General features: G+C 48.0%; 1 protein-coding gene across 2 annotated transcripts in view; it reads left to right on the top strand.

Annotated features, from left to right (window-relative positions):
• Positions 1-23,480, top strand: part of SLC6A7 (solute carrier family 6 member 7) — a 186,660-nt gene extending 163,180 nt beyond the window's left edge. Inside the window, exon 14 of one of the 2 annotated variants that reach the window (XM_068278419.1) lies at positions 21,146-23,480. In XM_068278419.1, coding sequence (XP_068134520.1) covers positions 21,146-21,349 — 204 coding nt within the window. In that variant the 3' untranslated portion in view covers positions 21,350-23,480. Of the gene's footprint in view, positions 1-19,505; positions 19,640-21,145 lie in introns of those variants that run through there. The other variant, XM_068278420.1, reaches the window with a different exon arrangement.
• The last annotated feature ends 669 nt before the right edge of the window (positions 23,481-24,149 follow it).

Raw genomic sequence — 24,149 nt, 5'->3', positions numbered from 1 at the left:
GGTAGATAGTAGAAAATGGGGGTTATTGGTTGAGTATTGATAATAAAGTTTCTTTCATTTTTGGTAATGATGTTAGCTAGGAAAGCATTATTGATAAGGGTTTTTAGTGTGATATTTAGAGAGGGAGTTGGATCTGTGGTCAGAGTTTCGTAATGTTTTGGATTGTCAAGGAGCCTGGCTGCTTCCTCTAAATAGTCTGAGCGGTTGAGTATAACTATACCTCCCCCCTTATCTGCAGGTTTGATGATCAGATTGTGGTTTTTCTGTAGATTTTTTTAGTGCCTGGGATTCTCGTTGACTAAGGTTGGATATAGGGGTGGGTATTTCATCATGTAACGTCTGTAGGTCTTGGAGTACTAAAGAGTAGAAGGTTTCAATGAAGCAGCCCTTGGATGCTACTGGGTAAAAGCGGGATCTCCCTTTTAACTGAGTGGTAATGTATTTCTCTGTACTGCTTTCAGGGTGAAAAATGGTAACGTTGGGTAGGGTATCATTGTTGGTGATGATAAGCAAGGTAAGGGCATCTCTTCGGTGGGTTTGAGGTTTTTGATGGCATAATGTCTTTTAAGTGTTAGTTTCCGGATATAGTTGTTGAGATCTGAAAAAAGTTCGAATGTATTGACTTGATTGGTTGGGCAAAAAGATAAGCCTTTTTCTAAGAGGGTGGCCTCATGGGTACTAAGGATGTGGTCTGACAGATTAAAGATACATCTGTTGGAATTTGTGGGGGGGAGTGGTGTGTTTATGGTTTGTTTCTTTTTCCTTTTCCCTCTGCTTCCTCTTTTTTTCTGTATCTGGTAGTGGTCGTTTTGACTTGTTGGTGAGTTGGAAAAGTACCTTCTCTGATCGTGGGCTTGGTAATTGGGTGGATGTTTTGTGATAGTGCTGAGGGGAGCTATGCTCTGTATGTCTGTGATCCCACACACACAGCAGCTGCAGCCACATGGCTTCTGCTCATGTGTACCGGAGTGCTGGAGATGGGCAGGAAGCGGGGAGTGGGCAGAGGATGTGCCGCTCCCTCCACTTCTGACTTGCTCCAGCCTGAGCCACAAACGGGGAGCAGAGAGGCACAGCGCAATGGAGCCCACACAGATTCATATAATATTATTCATGTGTAAAGTGCTTTCCTCTCATACAACTCAAAGCCCTAAGGGTCGGTTCACACTAGTGTTGGGCGAACAGTGTTCGCCACTGTTCGGGTTCTGCAGAACATCACCCTGTTCGGGTGATGTTCGAGTTCGGCCGAACACCTGATGGTGCTCGGCCAAACCGTTCGGCCACATGGCCGAACTAAGAGCGCATGGCCGAACGTTCGGCTAGCGCTGTGATTGGCCGAACGGGTCACGTGTAGTGTTGGGCGAACATCTAGATGTTCGGGTTCGGGCCGAACATGGGTAACTCTGGTTTGCAGAGATGTAGGGACCCCATTGCCCTTTGAAAAGATGTGAGATTTTGGAAAGTGAAATAGGGAGGCAATGAAAGCCTATGGGGGATTTTACCAATTTTGCACCCCTGTAACTCTGGTTTGCAGAGATGTAGGGACCCTATCTTTGGAATCCAAGTCTAACAATATGTCTTCTACCTGCATGAGACATTTCGTGAAATTCAGACGTTGCTAACGGCCATGGCTGAGATTTATGTACGTCAGCATCACTACCATTGAAATTGCCCAAATAAACAGGTTTTTGTGACCCTAGGCTATGACCTCTTTGGCCTAGGGGCCCGAAACTCACCAGTCATGTTCCCCCTAAAGGTCCCTACAATGCTAGAAAATTTGGTACTGCTGAGCCATTTCCCTTTGAAAAGATTTTGGAAAGTGAAATAGGGAGGCAATGAAAGCCTATGGGGGATTTTACCAATTTTGCACCCCTGTAACTCTGGTTTGCAGAGATGTAGGGACCCCATCTTTGGAATCCAAGTCTAACAATATGTCTTCTACCTGCATGGGACATTTCGTGAAATTCAGACGTTGCTAACGGCCATGGCTGAGATTTATGTACGTCAGCATCACTACCATTGAAATTGCCCAAATAAACAGGTTTTTGTGACCCTAGGCTATGACCTCTTTGGCCTAGGGGCCCGAAACTCACCAGTCATGTTCCCCCTAAGGGTCCCTACAATGCTAGAAAATTTGCCACTGCTGAGCAATTGCCCTTTGAAAAGATGTGAGATTTTGGAAAGTGAAATAGGGAGGCAATGAAAGCCTATGGGGGATTTTACCAATTTTGCACCCCTGTAACTCTGGTTTGCAGAGATGTAGGGACCCCATCTTTGGAATCCAAGTCTAACAATATGTCTTCTACCTGCATGAGACATTTCGTGAGATTCAGACGTTGCTAACGGCCATTGCTGCGATTTATGTACGTCAGACTTGCCACCATTGAAATTGCCCAAATAAACAGGTTTTTGTGACCCTAGGCTATGACCTCTTCGGCCTAGGACTGCATTGAACGCGACCCACGCATTGTGCGCATTCTGGACAACACCAATTACTGAGTTTATACCCTTCTGGATCCACGGTACAAACACAATGTTCCAAAACTGCTTGAAGAAAGAGTCAGACAGGTCAAAATGGAAGAATACCAGCAGGCCCTTGTGGAGACTTTAGAGTAGTGTTGGGCGAACACCTAGATGTTCGGGTTCGCGAACGTTCGCCGAACATCGCCGCGATGTTCGGGTGTTCGTGCCGAACTCCGAACATAATGGAAGTCAATGGGGACCCGAACTTTCATGCTTTGTAAAGCTTCCTTACATGCTACATACCCCAAATTAGCAGGGTATGTGCACCTTGGGAGTGGGTACAAGAGGAAAAAAATATTTGAAAAAGAGCTTATAGTTTTTGAGAAAATTGATTGTAAAGTTTCAAAGGAAAAACTGTCTTTTAAATGTGGAAAATGTCATGTTTCTTTGCACAGGTAACATGCTTTTTTTCGCCATGCAGTCATAAATGTAATACATATAAGAGGTTCCAGGAAAAGGGACCGGTAACGCTAACCCAGCACCAGCAGCAGCAGACGTGATGGAACAGGAGGAGGCGCAGGAGGAGAAGGCCACACTTTGTGAGACACAACAACCCAGGCCTTGCATGAGGACAAGAAGCGTGCGGATAGCATGCTTTGTACCGCCATGCAGTCATAAATGTAATAAAGATAAGTGGTTCAATAAACAGGGACCACGCGGCAACGATAACCCAGCAGCAGCAGACGTGATGGAACAGGAGGAGGCGCAGGAGGAGAAGGCCACGCTTTGTGAGACACAACAACCCAGGCCTTGCATGAGGACAAAAAGCGTGCGGATATAGCAGCAATGCTTTTTGCCGCCATGTAGTCATAAATGTAATACAGATGAGAGGTTCAATAAACAGGGACCGGAAACGCTACACCATCCCAGATGTTCATTGGTCATGTTACTTGTTTGGGGTCCTGGAGTGTTGCATAGTCATTTCCAATCCAGGATTGATTCATTTTAATTTGAGTCAGACGGTCTGCATTTTCTGTAGAGAGGCGGATACGCCGATCTGTGACGATGCCTCCGGCAGCACTGAAACAGCGTTTCGACATAACGCTGGCTGCCGGGCAAGCCAGCACCTCTATTGCGTACATTGCCAGTTCGTGCCAGGTGTCTAGCTTCGATACCCAATAGTTGAAGGGTGCAGATGGATTGTTCGACACAGCTACGTCATCTGACATGTAGTCCTTGACCATCCTCTCCAGGCGATCGGTGTTGGAGGTGGATCTGCACGCTTGCTGTTCAGTGGGCTGCTGCTGCATGGGTGTCAGAAAATTTTCCCACTCCAAGGACACTGCCGATACCATTCCCTTTTGGGCACTAGTTGCGGCTTGCGTTGTTTGCTGCCCTCCTGGTCGTCCTGGGTTTGCGGAAGTCAGTCTGTCGGCGTACAACTGGCTAGAGGAGGGGGAGGATGTCAATCTCCTCTCTAAAGTCTCCACAAGGGCCTGCTGGTATTCTTCCATTTTGACCTGTCTGACTCTTTCTTCAAGCAGTTTTGGAACATTGTGTTTGTACCGTGGATCCAGAAGGGTATAAACCCAGTAATTGGTGTTGTCCAAAATGCGCACAATGCGTGGGTCACGTTCAATGCAGTCTAGCATGAATTGAGCCATGTGTGCCAGAGTCCTACCAGAATCCTCATCATCCTCTTGTGAGCGTTGTGATAGTTGTTGTGATGCATCATAGTCGTCACCTTCCTCCTGGTCTGCTTCTGCTGACCATTCGCGCTGAATTGTGGAAGTCCAACGTGCACCGCTCTGGCCCTCGTCAGTGGTGGCATGAAATTCCTGCTCCAACTCCAGCTGTTCCTCCTCCTCTTCTTCGTCATAGCTGCTGGGGCCAGCGTTCCCTGAGGCGGATGGCCTGATGTTGGTACCATCACGCTGATCGTTTTCTCCTTCAGATTCCCCCAGTTGCATCATGACAGCTGTTTCCTTGATTTTCAACATTGACCTCTTCAGTAAACACAGCAGTGGTATGGTAATGCTGACTGAAGAGTTGTCACTGCTCACAAGCAACGTGGATTGCTCAAAATTTTGGAGGACTTGGCAGAGGTCCAACATGTTGGCCCAATCGGATCCACAGAAGCTTGGCAGCTGTCCGGATGCGCCTCGGTACTGCACCGTCATGTACTGGACCACTGCACTCTTCTGCTCACAAAAGCGGGCTAGCATGTGCAGCGTAGAATTCCAGCGCGTAGGGACATCACACAGCAAGCGATGGTGGGGGAGATTGAAGCGCTCCTGCATCTTGGCGAGTGCCCCCGAAGCAGTACTGGAATTTCTACAATGTTTGGCCACTCGACGCACCTTCAACAGAAGATCGGCCACGCCTGGGTATGTCCTCAGGAACCGCTGAACTACTAGGTTCATCACGTGCGCCAGGCAAGGGATGTGTGTCAGCTTAGCCAACCTTAAAGCGCGAATGAGATTACTCCCATTATCACACACAACCATGCCCGGTTTCAGGTCCAGCGGTGCCAGCCACAACTCCGTCTGTTCCATTATTCCCTTCCAAATTTCCTCCCCTGTGTGCTGCTTATCCCCAAGGCAGATCAGCTTCAGCAACGCTTGCTGACGCATGCCAACAGCTGTGCTGCACTGCTTCCACGATCCTACTGCTGCTGGGTTAGCGTTTCCGGATGAGGTACAGCTTTGAGATGCGTTGGAGGAGAAGGAGTCAGAGAGGTAAGTGCTGCTGTTGTTATCCAGTGGGAGGGACGGCGGTGCAGCTGTTTGCGGCGTGGGCAACACCCGCGCCGTAGCAGGTGAGGAATCGCTGCCAGGCTCCACAAGGTTCACCCAGTGCGCGGTAAGGGAGATGTATCGACCCTGGCCGAACGCACTCGTCCAGGTGTCAGTGGTGAGGTGAACCTTGCAGGCAACGGCATTCTTCAAGCTTCGGGTTATTTTGCTGACCACGTGCTCATGCAACTCAGGCACTGCAGAGCGTGCAAAGTGGTAGCGGCTGGGAACCACGTAACGTGGGATGGCCACTGACATCATGCCCTTGAAGCTGTTTGTCTCCACCACTCGATATGGCAGCATTTCGCAGGCCAGAAGCTTGGCTATGCTGGCTGTTACTGCCACGGCCCGGGGGTCATTTGCTGGCAATTTCCTCTTGCGCTCAAACATCTCCGACACAGACAACTGAACCGTAGCGCTGCACACGGAAGGGCTGTTGGTTGTTGTGTTTGATGAAGACTGGGAGACCTCAAGAGCACTACTCCGGAAAGTGACAGTGTCAGCGTCGTCTGATGTTTGTGAATGTTGTGAACCATGCAATGGCTGGGCTACCGCTGCTGCTGAGGCGGGTCTGGTGGTGAGTCTGTTGAACCCAAGGGAGGCAGTGTTGCTGGTACCCTGTCCTGCCGAGTTTGCCCACAGAGTGGGATGTTTGGATAGCATGTGGCGGCTCATGCTGGTGGTGGAGAGGTTGTTCATACTTTTCCCCCTGCTCAGGCGGGTCTTGCACACCTTGCAAATCGCCATGGTAACATCCTCAGTGCAGTCTTCAAAGAAAGCCCAGACTTTGGAGCACCTGCCTTGCTGGCGATTTCTGTTTGCTCCTCTTTTGCCTCTCACTTGAACTTCCACGCTTGTGGTGCCTGAAATTGTGCGCCGCCTACCTTGTGGTACAAGGCGAACTCATGCAGCATTGGGTTCTTCAACAGACTCATCTGTGCTGCTGCTACGACGGCGATGTTCTCGTTCACAAACAAAATCTGGGTCTCTGTCCACATTGTCCATACCCTCCTCTTCCATCTCCTCAAACTCGTCATATGTCATTGTGGGGGGCCGCCGCCGTGGAGTAGAGCTCCCCAGAACAACCTCTGCGCAGCTCACTCCAACGTCGTCTTCCAGATCTTGTCGGCCGACCTCCTGCAATTGCAACCCCTCCTGCCCAACTTGCTCTGGGATTTGGTTTCCGAGTCCTCCTCGGACTCACCTTGTATTTCAGTGCGCGGTGCATTTCCCACAGTTAATGGTTGTGAATCCGGGCACAACATTTCTGGCTGTTCCTCCATTGACCTTTGAAAGGTGGAAGTTTGTTGGGCTGGGAATAGCTCCTGCGAATACCCCATTGTGTCCTGAGGTAATTCATCGGACTGGTTATCTGGCAGTTGTGTTCGTGGTGTCGCTGCCAGTTGTGTCAGCTTTGTGCCCACTGGCTCCTTGTAACTGGCTGAGGACTCGGACCTCGTGCGTGATGTGCTGGTGCTGCTTAACCCACTGCTGGACGCTTGAGAGGTCATCCAAGTAATTATCTGGTCCTGTTCTTTTGGATTTGTGAGGGTTGTTGTCCTGGACAACATGGGCGGTATTGAGTGGGTTTTCTTGGGTGCTCCCCTGTGGCCTGTACGTGAACCGTCAGGGGAAACACCTTTTCCCTTGCCCCTCCCTCTTTCACCGGATTTCTTCCTCATTTCACTTATCCTTACAGTACACGCTGACTGGCAGCAGTACAGTGGCAGTACAGAAATGCTATACAGTACCACTATTCCCAGCAGCGACACAGAGCACAATGCTATACAGTGACGGGTGAGCGGTGTACCACTATTCCCAGCAGCGACACAGAGCACAATGCTATACAGTGGCGGGTGAGCGGTGTACTACTATTCCCAGCAGACACAGAACAGTAAACAGAATGCTATATAGTGTGGCTGAGCGGTGTACCACTATTCCCAGCAGCGACACACAGCACAATGCTATACAGTGGCAGGTGAGCGGTGTACCACTATTCCCAGCAGCGACACAGAGCACAATGCTATACAGTGGCGGGTGAGCGGTGTACTACTATTCCCAGCAGACACAGAGTGGCAGTAAACAGAATGCTATATAGTGTGGCTGAGCGAGGTACACAGAGTGGCAGTAAACAGAATGCTATATAGTGTGGCTGAGCGAGCCGTGTACTACTATTCCCAGCAGACACAGAACAGTAAACAGAATGCTATATAGTGTGGCTGAGCGGTGTACCACTATTCCCAGCAGCGACACAGAGCACAATGCTATACAGTGGCAGGTGAGCGGTGTACCACTATTCCCAGCAGCGACACAGAGCACAATGCTATACAGTGGCGGGTGAGCGGTGTACCACTATTCCCAGCAGCGACACAGAGCACAATGCTATACAGTGGCGGGTGAGCGGTGTACTACTATTCCCAGCAGACACAGAGTGGCAGTAAACAGAATGCTATATAGTGTGGCTGAGCGAGCGGTGTACTACTATTCCCAGCAGACACAGAACAGTAAACAGAATGCTATATAGTGTGGCTGAGCGAGGTACACAGAGTGGCAGTAAACAGAATGCTATATAGTGTGGCTGAGCGAGCGGTGTACTACTATTCCCAGCAGACACAGAACAGTAAACAGAATGCTATATAGTGTGGCTGAGCGAGCGGTGTACTACTATTCCCAGCAGACACAGAACAGTAAACAGAATGCTATATAGTGTGGCTGAGCGAGGTACACAGAGTGGCAGTAAACAGAATGCTATATAGTGTGGCTGAGCGAGCGGTGTACTACTATTCCCAGCAGACACAGAACAGTAAACAGAATGCTATATAGTGTGGCTGAGCGAGGTACACAGAGTGGCAGTAAACAGAATGCTGAGCGAGCGGTGTACTACTATTCCCAGCAGCGACACAATGACTGGGGGGACCCTGGCTAGCGTGGCTGGAGCGCGAACTACCCTGCCTGCCTACCCAAAGCTAAACCCACAGACAAATGGCGGAAATATGACGTGGTTCGGGTATTTATTTACCCGAACCACGTGACAGTTCGGCCAATCAGAGCGCGTTCGGGTCCGAACCACGTGACCCGTTCGGCCAATCACAGCGCTAGCCGAACGTTCGGGGAACGTTCGGCCATGCGCTCTTAGTTCGGCCATGTGGCCGAACGGTTTGGCCGAACACCATCAGGTGTTCGGCCGAACTCGAACATCACCCGAACAGGGTGATGTTCTGCAGAACCCGAACAGTGGCGAACACTGTTCGCCCAACACTACGAGAGGAGAGTGACATCCTCCCCCTCCTCTAGCCAGTTGTATGCCGACAGACTGACTTCCGCAAACCCAGGACGACCAGGAGGGCAGCAAACAACACAAGCCGCAGCTAGTGCCCAAAAGGGAATGGTATCGGCAGTGTCCTTGGAGTGGGAAAATTTTCTGACACCCATGCAGCAGCACACAGAACAGCAAGCGTGCAGATCCACCTCCAACACCGATCGCCTGGAGAAGATGGTCAAGGACTACATGTCAGATGGCATAGCTGTGTTGAACAATCCATCTGCACCCTTCAACTATTGGGTATCGAAGCTAGACACCTGGCACGAACTGGCAATGTACGCAATAGAGGTGCTGGCTTGCCCGGCAGCCAGCGTTATGTCGGAACGCTGTTTCAGTGCTGCCAGAGGCATCGTCACAGATCGGTGTATCCGCCTCTCCACAGAAAATGCAGACCGTCTGACTCAAATTAAAATGAATCAATCCTGGATTGGAAACGACTACGCAACACTCCCGGACCCCAACCAAGTAACATGAACAATGAACATCTGTGATGGGTTAGCGTTTCCGGTCCCTGTTTATTGAACCTCTCATCTGTATTACATTTATGACTGCATGGCGACAAAATGCAAATTGCTATCCGCACGCTTCTTGTCCTCATGCAAGGCCTGGGTTGTTGTGTCTCAAAGCGTGGCCTTCTCCTCCTGCGCCGCCCTCCTCCTGTTCCATCACGTGTGCTGCTGCTGGGTTAGCGTTACCGGTCCCTGTTTATGGAACCTCTTATCTTTATTACATTTATGACTGCATGGCGGCAAAAAGCATGTTACCTGTGCAAAGAAAACAGACATTTCCCGCATTTAAAAGACAGTTTTCCCTTTGAAACTTTAAAATCGATTTTCTCAAAAACTATAAGCTCTTTTTGCTAAAAAAAAAATTTCCTCTTGTACCCACTCCCAATGTGCACATACCCTGTAAATTTGGGGTATGTAGCATGTAAGGAGGCTTTACAAAGCACGAAAGTTCGGGTCCCCATTGACTTCCATTATGTTCGGAGTTCGGCTCGAACACCCGAACATCGTGGCCATGTTCGGCCTGTTCGGCCCGAACCCGAACATCTAGATGTTCGCCCAACACTAGTTCACACAGACACTTGGCGGCGTCCTCGGCCTTCCGTTGTGCATTGTCAGGTTCGGGGGGCAGCACCGGGCTTTCCTGCAGGCAATCGTCGGCGTCCATCGCTATCGGCGGTTTTCGTCCCTAGAAGGGGACATGAAGACATGGCGGTGAACCAACCATGGACACAGCATGTAGCGTTCAGGTTCGCCTGAAACGATGGGAATAATTGGGATCGGAACGCCGCATATGTGCAATCGACAGTAATCAACGGTAATCGCGAAATGTTAAGCACTTCCATTCACTTGAATGGTAACATTTAGCCGATGAGTCCGGTAAACGCCGCCTAGCGTCTTTGTGAACTGGCCCAGCGTCTGTGTCTCAGATCAATACAGAGTTGCAGGCTGGCCTGTGTTACAGAAGAATTAGTCAGGTGTTCATAATAAATAGTGGACCTCATTTCGAGATCGAAATTGGCATTTATAATTGGCCATGATTACGAATGCCAACTTCGATTGCAATTGAAATTGGACTCGAAGGGACTTGAAATTTCAATTATGAGTTGGCAATTTTGAGTACTTCAAGTCATGTTAATTTATAATGAAATGTCAATGGCCGTTTGGCCAGGGATTGCTATACAGCCGCAACCCGCAATACGGCTGCATAATGATCCCTGACCAATTTCCATATATTTCCATATATTGTGGACCCAAAAATAGTTGTTCAGAGTGTGGGAAATTATATTAAAAAAAATGACGTGGGGTCCCCCCTCCCGAGCCTCTGTAACCCCTTGTCTCCCATGCAAGCTGGGATAGCCAGAATGTGGAGCCCCAGCCTAGTGGGACTTCGCACCTTGAGCTATACCAGCCCGCATGGTCCATGGTATGGGGGTCTCAAGGGGAGAGGGGAGGCCAAGCCTTCCCCTCCCCCCCCCCTTGGAGCCCTTGTCCAATCCATGGACAAGGGGCTCTTCCCCACCTCTGGTGCCCCAGGAAGAGGTGGGGCCAACAATGCTCTTGTGTGGTTGGGTCATGGTGGCATCTGGAAGCCTCCTGTATTCTCCCATTGCAGCCCGTTACCTAGTCGGCGCAGGCGCAGAGCAGCCAAGCGCAATCCCTCAACTCAATCCCACGGCTGGGAGCTTTCTGCGCTTGCGAAGTACATGTGCAGTATGCTGACTGGCCACGGAGAATGGGACTTCTAAGGGAGAATCCAGGAGGCTTTAGACCGCGGTGAGGTAGTGATCTGTGCGGAGGGGGCTGGAGGAAGCCCCAAGTATGTATACAGCGATCTGTGCGGAGGGGGCTGGAGGAAGCCCCAGGTATGTATACAGTGATCAGCATGGAGGGGGCTGGAGGAAGCCCCAAGTATGTATACAGTGATCAGCCTGGAGGGGGCTGGAGGAAGCCCCAAGTATGTATACAGTGATCAGCCTTGAGGGGGCTGGAGGAAGCCCCAAGTATGTATACAGTGATCAGCCTGGAGGGGGCTGGAGGAAGCCCCAAGTATGTATATAATGATCAGCCTGGAGGGGGTTGGAGGAAGCAGCCGTAGATGTGTTGCCCATAATCCTTTATCCAGTCTATAATAAATACGTGCAAAATAAATGTGTGTTCTTCCCTCCTTACGCATCCATGCCTGGAGCACTGTGTAATAACCGTGTATAATATAGCCCAGCAGCAGATAATGCATATTATAGTCTTCTCATTGTAGATGCAGCACCAGGCAGACCACGGCTTTCATATTAGGCCCGGAGCACTGTGTAATAACCGTGTATAATATAGCCCAGCAGCAGATAATAGATTATATAATCTCCTCATTATAGAGACACGCAGCACCAGGCAGACCCCTGACTCTCGGCTGTCATTAGGCCTGGGTTACCCGCTGCCTGGTTATTATATCGGAAGCACCTTCATTGCTCTCCATGTAAGGCTTGGTGGTGTATTCTCCACAGTCAGCATGCAACGCATGAGCTGACGTGGAGGAGGTACACACACTAGCACAAGGAAACAGGCTATCCCTAGTATAGTGGAGGGGAGGACTGACTCCAAAAGGAGATTGTGGCACACAGAGCCGGTGCAGATCCGACAGCCACAAACAATGCTTTCGCTATAACGTCTCAGCGCAAAGTAGCGCTGAGCGCATAAACCAGAACTGAGGAGATCAGGACAGGTAGACAGAATGAACGCTTGCTAGCTAGCCGCTACTTAGTGACAGCAAGCATCCAAAACCAGACAGACTGGAATGAGGCAGCCAATGCGATGCGGCGATGGCATGCCTCACAAAGACAGGACAGGATAGTCAGGAAATAGCAGGATCAAGATAGATGAACGTAACACAGACAAATATACAATAAGTATGTTTTCCTAGCGTATTACAATTACAGCTATCAATGAAACTATTTGTAACGTCTGACTAACATATGTATATATCGGCAATGAACCGATATATGACATAAGCAGGAACGCTGACTAGGACTGGAGTAATACAGGGAACAGGACTCAGAAGGATTCGCTATCTCTTCGCAGAGATGAACGCAATCCACAAACGGTAACAGAACAGGATTCAGAAGGATTCGTTATCTCTTCGCAGAGATGAATGCAATCCACAAACAGTAACAGAACAGGATTCAGAAGGATTCGTTATCTCTTCGCAGAGATGAACGCAATCCACAAACGGTAACAGGACAGGATTCAGAAGGATTCGTTATCTCCTCGCAGAGATGAACGCAATCCACGAACAGGACCAGGAGCAGGATACTAGCTCAGCACGGGTGCTCACGATACGCGCAAACTACCAAAACGTGCTGGAAAGCTGACTAACTGCACACAGGATATAAACAGTTCGTGTACGTATATATCAGCGACACTGATGTATCAACGTAACACGAATACAAGGAAAATAATAAACGTGCTGGTATGCATATATATTGGCAATGAACCAATATATGATGCAAAGACCAGCAAAGTATCTTTAGAACAAGAAACACGATCGGGGGCTGAAGCGACAGCAAGACAGGCTTAAACTGAAGCTATGAAAACCCGAGGAAACCCTGCAGGAAGCAGATCTTTATACTGAGGTCATCCAATGGGAGCAGACATGCAGATTCCCACACAGGTGAATGATAATCAGTCACAAGCTGACCGCAGGGAAAGACAGACAAAGCTATGCAGCTTGCATGGAAATAGATCAGAACTGCCTGAGCTGCAGCACTACTACTTCCAGCAACACCTGCTGCAGCAGCGATCATTACACTCCATCAGAGGATGATGTGCAGACCGGGATCGCCGTTGCCTAGGCAACCACACACGGAGCGAGGCTTCTGCCACCGTTCTGCTGTTTTATGAATCATAATGGAGACGTGACTTGTAGTGTGATTGTCCCCTTGCTTCCTGTGCGGGGGACGGGGAAGGGGGGGGAATGTAACACTTCACAGAGAAACGCGGGATTCACGACCGCCGCGCCACTGAGACCAGCATCGCTCTCTGACTCATCCTGGTAACCGTCTGCTGAGGTGCTGGCTTTTATTTACAGCAGAGTCCCGGTTATACAGAACTCCACTAACCAGCAATCTCCACCAACCAGCACAAATCACCAGCAGTACTCGCAGTCAGGGGCGTAACAATCGGGGATGCAGCCCCTGCTCCCATGGGGGTGGGGGGTTGCAGGGCCACTCTGGGGCCCGCTCAGGACTGTTTTGGAGGGGCAGGAAGGGTCTCAGCATGGGGGGAGAGCATTGCACATCGGTGAAGAGGGTGGACAGTCCCCCCCCCCCCCTCCCTCACCTCAGACTCTCCCCTCTGGGCTCCCCTCCTGCATCTATTACTGACAGCGACGGCATCCAGCAATACATACCTCCGTCCACCGCCGGAGGCTGGATCTCTCAACAAGACAACGACCCTAAACACTGCTCAAAATCCACTAAGGCATTCATGCAGAGGAACAAGTACAACGTTCTGGAATGGCCATCTCAGTCCCCAGACCTGAATATAACTGAAAATCTGTGGTGTGAGTTACAGAGAGCTGTCCATGCTCGGAAGCCATCAAACCTGAATGAACTAGAGATGTTTTGTAAAGAGGAATGGTCCAAAATACCTTCAACCAGAATCCAGACTCTCATTGGAACCTACAGAAAGCATTGAGAGGCTGTAATTTCTGCAAAGGGAGGATCTACTAAATATTGATTTCATTTATTTTTTATTTTTTTTTTATGCACCTGCCTAATTTTGTTTAAACAATTATTGCACACTTTCTGTAAATCCAATAAACTTCATTTCACTTCTCAAATATCACTGTGTGTGTCTCCTATATGATATATATAAAACTGACATTTTCTGTCGTAACAACCAACGATTTATACAGGAAAATCATGATGATTAACAAGGTTGCCCAAACTTTTGCACTCCACTGTATGTATGTTTATACATGTATATAGCATTTCCCTTTGTTTTTTTATAATTTGTGTCCTCCACTTTAAAATTTTGTTCCGCCCCCCCTGCCCATGATGATGTCACGCCGCTCCTCCACTGTCATTGGCCGGAAGAAGAGCGGGGACAGGGAGTTCCCTCCGGCCGAAGAGGACGCTAATTATCCGGATGGAGGGGGAGAAGTCTGGCTGCCGGGTCCCCGGAATCAGAGAGGAGACACAGGTATCCCGGCGGCAGAAGATGAGGCAGGTAGATAGCGGGGAGAAGTCTGGCTGCCGGGTCCCCAGAATCATAGAGGAGACATGGGGATCCCGGCGGCCAGAGGTGGTCAGTATCTCGGGGAAAAGCCAGGCAGCCAATAGGAGCGGCGGATTTGGCCAGCCCGACCTGAGCTCGACTCACCGCTTCCAGCTCCTAAAACTCAGCCCGGGCTCAGGTCGGGATTACCGCCAGGGAGGTTAATTATCCCTACTGTACACACAATTCATTATGTCATAAGTCATACGTTTTTTATTTTTCCCATCAGGTTTGTCTTAAAGGGAATCAGAGACAGAGCTACAACAAAAAAATATACATGTCTATGTTGTAAACGGCGCTACAAAGTCAATATCAGTAAAGTCCCTTTTCCTTCAATTGAAGTATGTATACTGCTGGACAAAGTTCTCGCGTGTCTGCGCTTCTAGTTGGGTATAGACAAACCCTTCTACACAAGTTCCAGATATTAGATAGCGCTCCACTTCAATTAATAGATGAAAGGTAGCCAAAAATCCCCTTAGGGACCGCACTCACCCGTCCGAAATGACCACTGTGAGGCTGGTCAAGATAGGTTCTGATATCCTCCTTAGTAGAGATCCTTCACTGTCAGATGTCGACTGCTCCAGGTGGATAATCCTCCTCCCCAGGTTCTTTCTCCTTCAAGTTGGAGTTCCTCAATGCACCTCATAAGTTAAAATAAGATCCCATAGCGTAATTCTGTAAAAAGTGATCAATTTTTATTGTGCTAAAATACTCACAAGAGTAGGGATTGGTAACAGCATTTAGAGTAATTAACGGGCTCTCCCCCGTGCCTCCCGGGTAGGCCTGAAGATAGCGCAGATTTCTCCGCGTTCTAGCTGCCCGTTCTCGTATCCTGGTACACTTCCTGGTTGTCCTCTGGCTCCACCCTACGCGTTTCGTCACTCCGCGTGACTCATCAGGTGATGACCCTGATGAGTCACGTGGAGTGACGAAACGCGTAGGTGAGTATTTTAGCACAATAAAAATTGATCACTTTTTATGGAATTACGCAATGGGATCTTATTTTAACTTATGAGGTGCATTGAGGAACTCCAACTTGAAGGAGAAAGAACCTGGGGAGGAGGATTATCCACCTGGAGCAGTCGACATCTGACAGTGAAGGATCTCTACTAAGGAGGATATCAGAACCTATCTTGACCAGTCTCACAGTGGTCATTTCGGACGGGTGAGTGCGGTCCCTAAGGGGATTTTTGGCTACCTTTCATCTATTAATTGAAGTGGAGCGCTATCTAATATATGGAAAAAAATATACATACATGGGGCTTGTTAAACCCCCGCCCCCCCCCCCCCCCCCCCCCCCCCGGCTTGATCACTCCCACGCCAACCTCTTTTGACTCCCACAATTAGCCCAGGAAAGTCCTCCAGTCCGGGGCCGTGAGCGTCCTGGCGGTGCACGCACTTCTGTTGTGTCCACATCGCCGGGAGCGTTCTGCGCCTGTGCCGACTGGAGGATTTTCCGGGGCCGGTTGCTGGCGAACGAGGAGTCAGAAGAGGATGGCGTGGGACGGCGTGTACAATCCTCATCTAGCATGTGTTGGAGGCCTCAGTCAGCTGTGTCTCGGCTGCAGAGAGTTATTTCCTTCCCATGGGGGTTTCCCTGTAATCCATGATTGCAGAAGGTGCAGCTACATCTATAGATTTACAGCTCTGCACAAGAGGAAGAAGAAGCAGCTGACAATGGCCGCCTCTTCTGCTGCTGTCATCACTTCTTACTTTTATTGTCACTATTTTATAACAGAGAAGCTGCTGTGGAAGCGGAACTTACACACAAACTTTCGGTTTTGAAAAGTGGAGAAAATGTAGAGGCTTGGGGCTTATTCCCACCACGTACCCTGTGTTACAATTATCAACATTATTAATTAAACTGCAGTATTGTGATGCAACCACAAGATGTCACTGTCTGTAGAATGATGCAATGATCTCTAGGGGATTGTTATTTCCTGTATTCTCTCTGTTCTAAGTAAGCTGCATTTCCTGATGGTGGTGTAGGATATATCTCTGCATGTTTTTCTTCAGTAAAGAGTTCTGACTTGTTACACCGGGTTCCTATCTGCGTGTACTGAGCACTCTGCCCCATCCCCCTGCTGAACCGAGCACTGTATAGTCTCATCTGTAGCTGAATTTTAACAAGCCTACTAAGGGCTCGTAGAGCGCTTCCAGTCACACTTATGGAAACATGAGCACAGGGACAGCAGACAGGACATAGACTGCACTGTCTGTTTCCATACATGCGCTGTAATTCACCACTGCATCGCTGCTCACGGTTGCATGCATTTTGGCACGATTGCGCCCGCGATCCCATTAATATTAAGAGTATGGGATCACAAGCTCCGCCTCCCGGGAGTCACGGGTGACAGAGAGCTACGCTGAGCGCCTGGCCACCTGTGTTCCGGATGGAAAGGAGGCGTACGTTAAAAAGGGGCGCTGGGAAAAAAGGGCGCCGGGTTTTAAACGATAAACATGGATAACGTTTAAAAATATAATGTACTATATTTCGTTTAAAAATAATGTTTTATAAAGTTATAAATCATTAAATTATGTGCATGAAATTGGCAATTGTGAAAACGTTAATCTTCCGTTTAAAAAGTGAAACGTATAATAACGTTTAAAAAAAATAGTAAGTAACCCTCCCTGTACCTACCCCTAACCCCTAGACCCCCCTGTTGATGCCTAAACCTAAGACCCCCCTGTTGATGCCTAAACCTAAGACCCCCCTGTTGATGCCTAAACCTAAGACCCCCCTGGTGGTGCCTAAACCTAAGACCCCCCTGTTGGTGCCTAAGTAACCCTCCCTGTACCTACCCCTAACCCCTAGACCCCCCTGTTGATGCCTAAACCTAAGACCCCCCTGTTGATGCCTAAACCTAAGACCCCCCTGTTGATGCCTAAACCTAAGACCCCCCTGTTGGTGCCTAAACCTAAGACCCCCCTGTTGATGCCTAAACCTAAGACCCCCCTGTTGGTGCCTAAACCTAAGACCCCCCTGTTGATGCCTAAACCTAAGACCCCCCTGTTGATGCCTAAACCTAAGACCCCCCTGTTGATGCCTAAACCTAAGACCCCCCTGTTGGTGCCTAAACCTAAGACCCCCCTGTTGATGCCTAAACCTAAGACCCCCCTGTTGGTGCCTAAACCTAAGACCCCCCTGGTGGTGCCTAAACCTAAGACCCCCCTGTTGGTGCTTAAACCTAAGACCCCCCTGTTGATGCCTAAACCTAAGACCCCCCTGTTGATGCCTAAACCTAAGACCCCCCTGGTGGTGCCTAAACCTAAGACCCCCCTGGTGGTGCCTAAACCTAAGACCCTCCTGATGGTGCCTAAACCTAAGACTCCCCTGGTGGTGCCTAAACCTAAGACCCCCCTGGTGGTGCCTAAACCTAACACCACCCTGTTGGTGCCTAACCCTAAGACCGCCCTGTGATAAGCATTAATAACGTGTGAAAAAAATATTGTGCTGTTTTTCGTTTAAAAATAATGTTTAAAAAGTTATAAATCATAAAATAATGTGTAATCATGAGAAACAGTAATAAAACATTAAGTCTCCGGGCGCCGCTTATAAAACGTTATTTTTCTCCGGCGCCCTTTTTTCCTGTCGGGCGCCCATTAAACGATATTTATTATGGGAGTGAATGGCGGCGCCCTTTTTGTCCACCTGCCTCATGCGCCCAAATTTACTGTTACCGGAAAGGAGCCCTATGTGTGTTATTGCTGATGATGGTCGCATAAATCAATGACAATCATGGGAACTTTTCATTAAGTGTTTGTTTTATGTAAAGTTTTGGCACTTTTACAGTTTTGAGGTGGTGTTATTCTGAGATCTTTATTTGTAATCATGTCTTTCCTCTGCCGAGTGTAAGTTTCAGCCATTAGGAAGCCCCCCAAGCATTAAAAGAGAATTGCCAAGTGGGGGGTGAGGTGAAGGATCACTTTAGGGAAAAAGCACACAGACAACGGGAGCCCAATAGCCCAGTATGTCCCTATTTAATAATTGAGTCAGCTACAAGAAATATACTCACAAAGGTAGGCTGCAATAAGGGGGCAACCAACCACTGGAGGCAGGGGGAGAGCATCAGCCCGTCCCCACTCAGGCAATCCAGTGATAGCTGGATGGGATTTGATCGCACTTTATAAAAAGTGTAGATTAGATCTGCTGGAGGTCGAGCCACCGCAGACTACAACATACAAACCAACCCCTCGAGAAAACTGGGGTGGTGAGACTTAGCACACAACAGGCTAACTTGCATTTATCAAATCTTTAGCAGATACACAACATGTTTCGTGGTAATCCTCTTCATCAGGTGTAGGGGAATACCCTGAAACATGTTGTCTATCTGCTAAAGGATTGATAAATGCAAGTTGCTAAGCCTGTAGTGTGCCTCCTCCTTCCTGTATATCGCTGTTTTAGTGGAGTGGTGACCCACTGGAGGATTAAGCACTGGCGCCTGAGGATAAGCTGGACCTGAGTAGGTTACCCACCGTCACGTCCTGTTGTAAAACTGAGCACAACAAGGGTGAAGAGACGCCCAGGATGAATAAAACTTTGCTAAGAGCACAATAACATAAGAGGTGGCTTACCTCTCCAATGACACTAATGAGGATTTAATAATAAAGATTTTTATTTGCACAGGCAACGCGTTTCGTGGGTCCTGCCCACTTCTTCAGGCCAGTAACAGTGCCACTAAAAAACAATAGATAGCCAGGGGCGCCTCTTCACCCTTCCTGTATTAAAAAGAGAAAGTGTTAAAAAAAGGGGGCCTGCTAAAGGATACACAGGGGGTCTCCTACCTACAAATAGGTTCCATTCCATGTTTGTAAGCTGAATTGGTTTGTAAGTTGAGTCATGTGCTGAACGTGGTGAAACGTGAATAAATGATTTACTTTCAGACAACTTTTGGTTTGAATTGTATTTCTGCTACTAATACCTGACTACAAGAATGACATGGAAAGATAGTTTTGTATAGTTTATATTACAATTAAATTACAAGTGAACTTGTGTACCGCTGATCTATGCCATAGCAATTTTTATGAAGGTTAAGTTTCAGTTTTGTGATCCAGTTGCCCTTCATGAATAGATAACCGTGTAATGAGACGACATTCCACAGGAGTGTTACATTATTCTTCCAAAGCCTCTAAATCTGCCGTTTTTATTTATAGGAGTTTTGATCTTGGAGCTGAGATGTCCCAGCGTGACGTGGCAGAGTGGGAATATTAGCTGTACACTCGCTAGGTGTAGCAGGAAGGGGACTAATGAGCCCACGAATAGACATGGCCTCATTTCTACAGAACTGCTGGGGAGAGGGAAAGGCTGGCCGCTGGTTTAGGAAGCCTCGATGGTCTGTGAAGGAATCGGTCTCAGGCGCATACAATAAAAATGGAAGCTGATTCACTTTAACTCTAATTCCTCATGTGATAAACTTTCTTTAAAGAGACACTGAAGCGGAAAAAAAAATATGATATAGTGAATTGGTTGTGTACTATGAATAATTTCTAGAAGATTAGCAGCAAAGAAAATATTCTCATACTTTTATTTTCAGGTATATAGTGTTTTTTCTAACATTGCATCATTCTATAATATGTGCAGATTACACAACACTCAGCATTCAAAATGAGTCTTTCAGAGCAGTCTGTGAACTAATGACCTCTCCTCTGGCAGAGGAAAAGTAAATAGTCCAGGAACAGTTGAGATAATAAAAGTCAGATAACAGCCCTCTCCACGACTAACTTAGTCGGAGAGCTTAATGGCTTGTTTGCATAGCGATAACAACTGGAGTTTCTCAACTCTTCCTGTACTGGAAACAATTAGACTGATGTATCTGATCTTAATGTTTTATTTCTTAGCTGTGCTACACATACAAATCAGAATATCATCATTTTTTTTTCGCTTCAGTGTCTCTCTAAATTCACTAATAAAAAAACTTGGATTTTTTTTTATTTTTGCATTTTAAGCATCCTCACTTATGGTACAATTTATTTTTTTCAAGTTTAATTTCATAGAATTCCATGAATTAAAGATAAAGGTGCATTTTCAATTATATTGCAAAAAGGTATTTTTATGCAATGCAAAGTTCAGCCTCCGAGCTGCCAACGGTGGCTGCATCTGAACCACGAACGGCCTGTGGCTGCCTGACTGCCCCTCCGCTCTGCTCGTTTATCCTTCAGGTGGCCAAACGCTTATCGATAATACCCGTCAATACCCGATATCTAAGAAAGTTATAAGAATGAACCAGAACTCCCAGTGTAATAAATGTGCTGCATAGATTTGCATCAGACCCCTGGCTGCATATCAAGAAACTGACTCTTTATTGGATAATGAAAAAACAGTTTAAAAACAACTAAAATCGAGGCGTGGCCACAGTGACCGCGAGTCATAATTGTGACGTAAAGTCAGAGTACAGCGTCAGTTAATTGAAGAGCACAATCTTTAATCTTTATGACCCTTAAACTATTGTTATTGAGATAATACAAGCCTAGCTATATATATCCTCCACATATAATAATATTCATAGTACAATAAATGGTGTGCAGGATGAAATAGGTGTGCAGAACAGTATTCACAGTAATATAAGCAAAAAAAAAATGATGTCTCACAGAATAAATCATTTTAAATGCAAAAATGTTGCAATGCAAAGCATGGGCCGCTGAAAGAAAGTGCAAGTGCCTCACTTCCTAAGAAAAGTGCCGAGTGCAATAGAAAAATCACATTTCTGTACATTGAAGTGCAAGTTTTGCGGACCAGATTTTAGAAAAGGAGTTGTTATTATCTGTTAGTCTCACTCTTTGTGATCTCTCCACAGAGAATACGCCAAGCAAGTCGCCCCACCATGGACTGGGGTCCATCGATGGAGGAAAACAGGACAGGCATGTATGTGAATACCCTGGCGGGCAGCCAGTCCCCGAAACCCCTGATGGTCCACATGAGGAAATATGGAGGAATCACAAGCTACGAAAACACAGCCATTGAGGTGGACAAAGAGATTGAGGAGGAGTCCATGATGTGATGTAGAACAACGAGGCAAGGGGAGGCCTCCTTCCCACCCGGAAGTCCAGCTATGCTTCCCGGACAGAAGAGCAAGCTGTCCTCAAGCTTCTGCTCAGACCAGCCTCTCTGAAGAACTTCATGAAGAAATCAGCTACTAGCTGTGTGTGGGACGATGTTCAGGTCCGTCGTTGTAGTTGTTTCGTTATCATAGCGCCACACTGTTGTGACCCTGTCTTGTCTCTGTGCTTGGAGGACTCCATGCTCCCCTTGTGTACTGACCGATGGTGGATTTCTACGCACTGCAGCTGATATGACTGTATTTGTAAACAACAAGGCTTTTCTTTTAACCTCCCTGGCGGTTAATTTTTTTTGCCAAATGGGCAAAAATTCTTTTTTTTTAATTTTTTTTTTTGTTTCATGTAAAGCTACCAGAGTGGTAGCTACATGAAACACCACTAGAGGGCGCATGTGGCCCTCTAGTGCGATCGTCGCCGGCATCTATAGCAAACAGGGGAGCGCGTATATAACGCATTCCCCTGTTTGGCTTCTCCTGTCGCCATGGCGACGATCGGGATGACGTCATGGACATCAGCCAACGTCCTGACGTCAGGCACACCCGATCCAGCCCATAGCGCTGCCCGGAACTCATTGGTCCGGGCAGCGCAGGGCTCTGGCGGGGGGGGGGGGCCCTCTTTCGCCGCTGCGTGCGGCCGTTCGCCGCAGAGCGGCGGCGATCAAGCTGTGCGCGCGGCTAGCAAAGTGCTGGCTGCACGCACAGCACTTTACAGCACACAAATCGCCCAACCAGGGGCTGAGGTCTCCCCCTGCGTGGCATAGCCCGAGCTCAGCTCAGGCTTACCGCCAGGGAGGTTAAAGAAGAGCTCCAACCAAATGGAAGAAGACTTTTTTTTTAGAACTTTAAAAATGAAGTACATTCTGTAGATCTCTATAAATTAAGCCATGCTTGTCCATTGATCTTCGTTACTGATGCATCATCCACCACTTCACCAAATCCTGGAGGCCCAGCGAGTAGACCTACTTAGGTGTCCCTGGTTTGGCCCCGGTCCCTGGCACTTCCATTATAAACACAAGCAACAGTATACGGTATATATATTATTTTGCCTTCCATCTCCACTTCAACCATGATACACAATCCTAAGTGATAGTTCATGTTAGAGTTCTTAAATGTGCCCAGGTGGGGGGGAGGGGGTTACAATCTGAAACCATCTTTATGACTGAGTTTCAGAAGTTACATTATGAGAGCCTTTAAGAATAACTCCAGGGTGAGAGAACGTTTCTGCAGTGAGATATAAGGAACAATCATCTTCACAGCTGTCCCAGTGCTGAAAGGTCCGTTGATACCGTCAGATGTCAATCTAGCTGCTAATTCCATCCAGGGCTGCCGGCCTCCATCCATGTTGAACCCTATTTGAAATCTGTTTATGGCATTAGCTCTGCTGCTCATTGTCCCTCCCGTGGCACATTTACTAATACACACCTGAACTGTTTAGGATGGATTTAATAAAGAAATGATCGATACACCAGTAATGAAGTGATCTCTGCTCCACTCCCCGTGAGAAATATAAACAGACTGCAGGTGATTTCACTCATTCAATCCTAAAAATATCATATTTCAGTATTAGGCCAGAAACCCACTAGGAGTGATTTCTAATTGCTGGTGATTTGAAAAAGCTCTTGCTGAAGCAATGCTATGGGGGATTGTTATAAAATCACATCGCTCCAGTGGGATCACACCGAGAGCATTAAAGAGTAACTGTTAGGCAGAAAATACACAATAAGTTCTCTACTGCATGCTAATAGAGCAGTAGAAAGGATGCTAACCAGGCAATGTAAAAGTTTCAAATCCTTCTTACTTTTGTAGATTTCTCTCCTCATGCCCCAGGCTCTAAAAGTGTACGCAAGCCGCAGAGAGAAGTGACAGGCATGCTGAATCAGCCTGATTGGCTGATGCCTCTGTCACTCATCTCTCTGCACTACGATTGGCCGCCTGGTCTCCCCTTGTCTGCCTGGTCGCCGCTGCTGTTAGAGCGCACGGAGGGGGGCCAGAGGCTATCTCCTGTCACTGTCCTCTGCCCCCCTCCTCCAGTGGTATGTCTGCCCCCCCCCCCCGCCGTTCTGCCGCCCGCCGCCGCCGCATTCTCCTTTTTCCCCGCACTGAGCTTTGGGGAAGGATAAAGGTGGTGCACACACACAGACTCCCGGAATAATGGTTCCAGGCGCTGCAGTATCCTACACTCTGCACTAGTACAGAGAATAGATGGGAACGGCAGCGCTTGGATCCATTATTAGGTGAGTCTGTGTGTGGCTGCTGCATTTATTCCTCCCCGCTGTGCTCAGAGTCAGTGCGGGGAGGAGGGGGATGGGGGGGTGGGGGGAGAAGATCTAGCCGGACACAAGATGGCCCCTGCCAGCAACAGAAACCTTCTAATATATAAACATGAAAATAACAGAAATCAAAACGTGGACACTACGATACATCTGTCATGTAAGTAGAGCATGTATTTATCTACTTATGTATGTGTTTTTTTGAGGGGGCATTTTAGAGCTAACAGTTGCTCTTTAAGTGGATTTACCTTTTAGCAGCACAAGTGTTTCAAGAATACACCCAATATCCGAGCAAGGCTATGTAAGGTGGTGAGCACAGCATGCACATACCTCTGTGCGTTTTCCTGGCCCCTCCCCCTGGTCCCCTTAAAGGGAACCTAAACTGAGAAGGATATGGATGATTTTTTTTTCCTTTTAAAATAATACCAGTTGCCTGACTCTCCTGCTGATTTTGTGTCTAATACTTTTAGCTA

Source organism: Hyperolius riggenbachi, chromosome 3 (assembly GCF_040937935.1).
Source record: "Hyperolius riggenbachi isolate aHypRig1 chromosome 3, aHypRig1.pri, whole genome shotgun sequence".
NCBI lineage: Eukaryota > Metazoa > Chordata > Amphibia > Anura > Hyperoliidae > Hyperolius > Hyperolius riggenbachi.
Note: the sequence above shows the minus strand (reverse complement) of the source record. Positions and strands in the feature narration are given on the sequence as shown.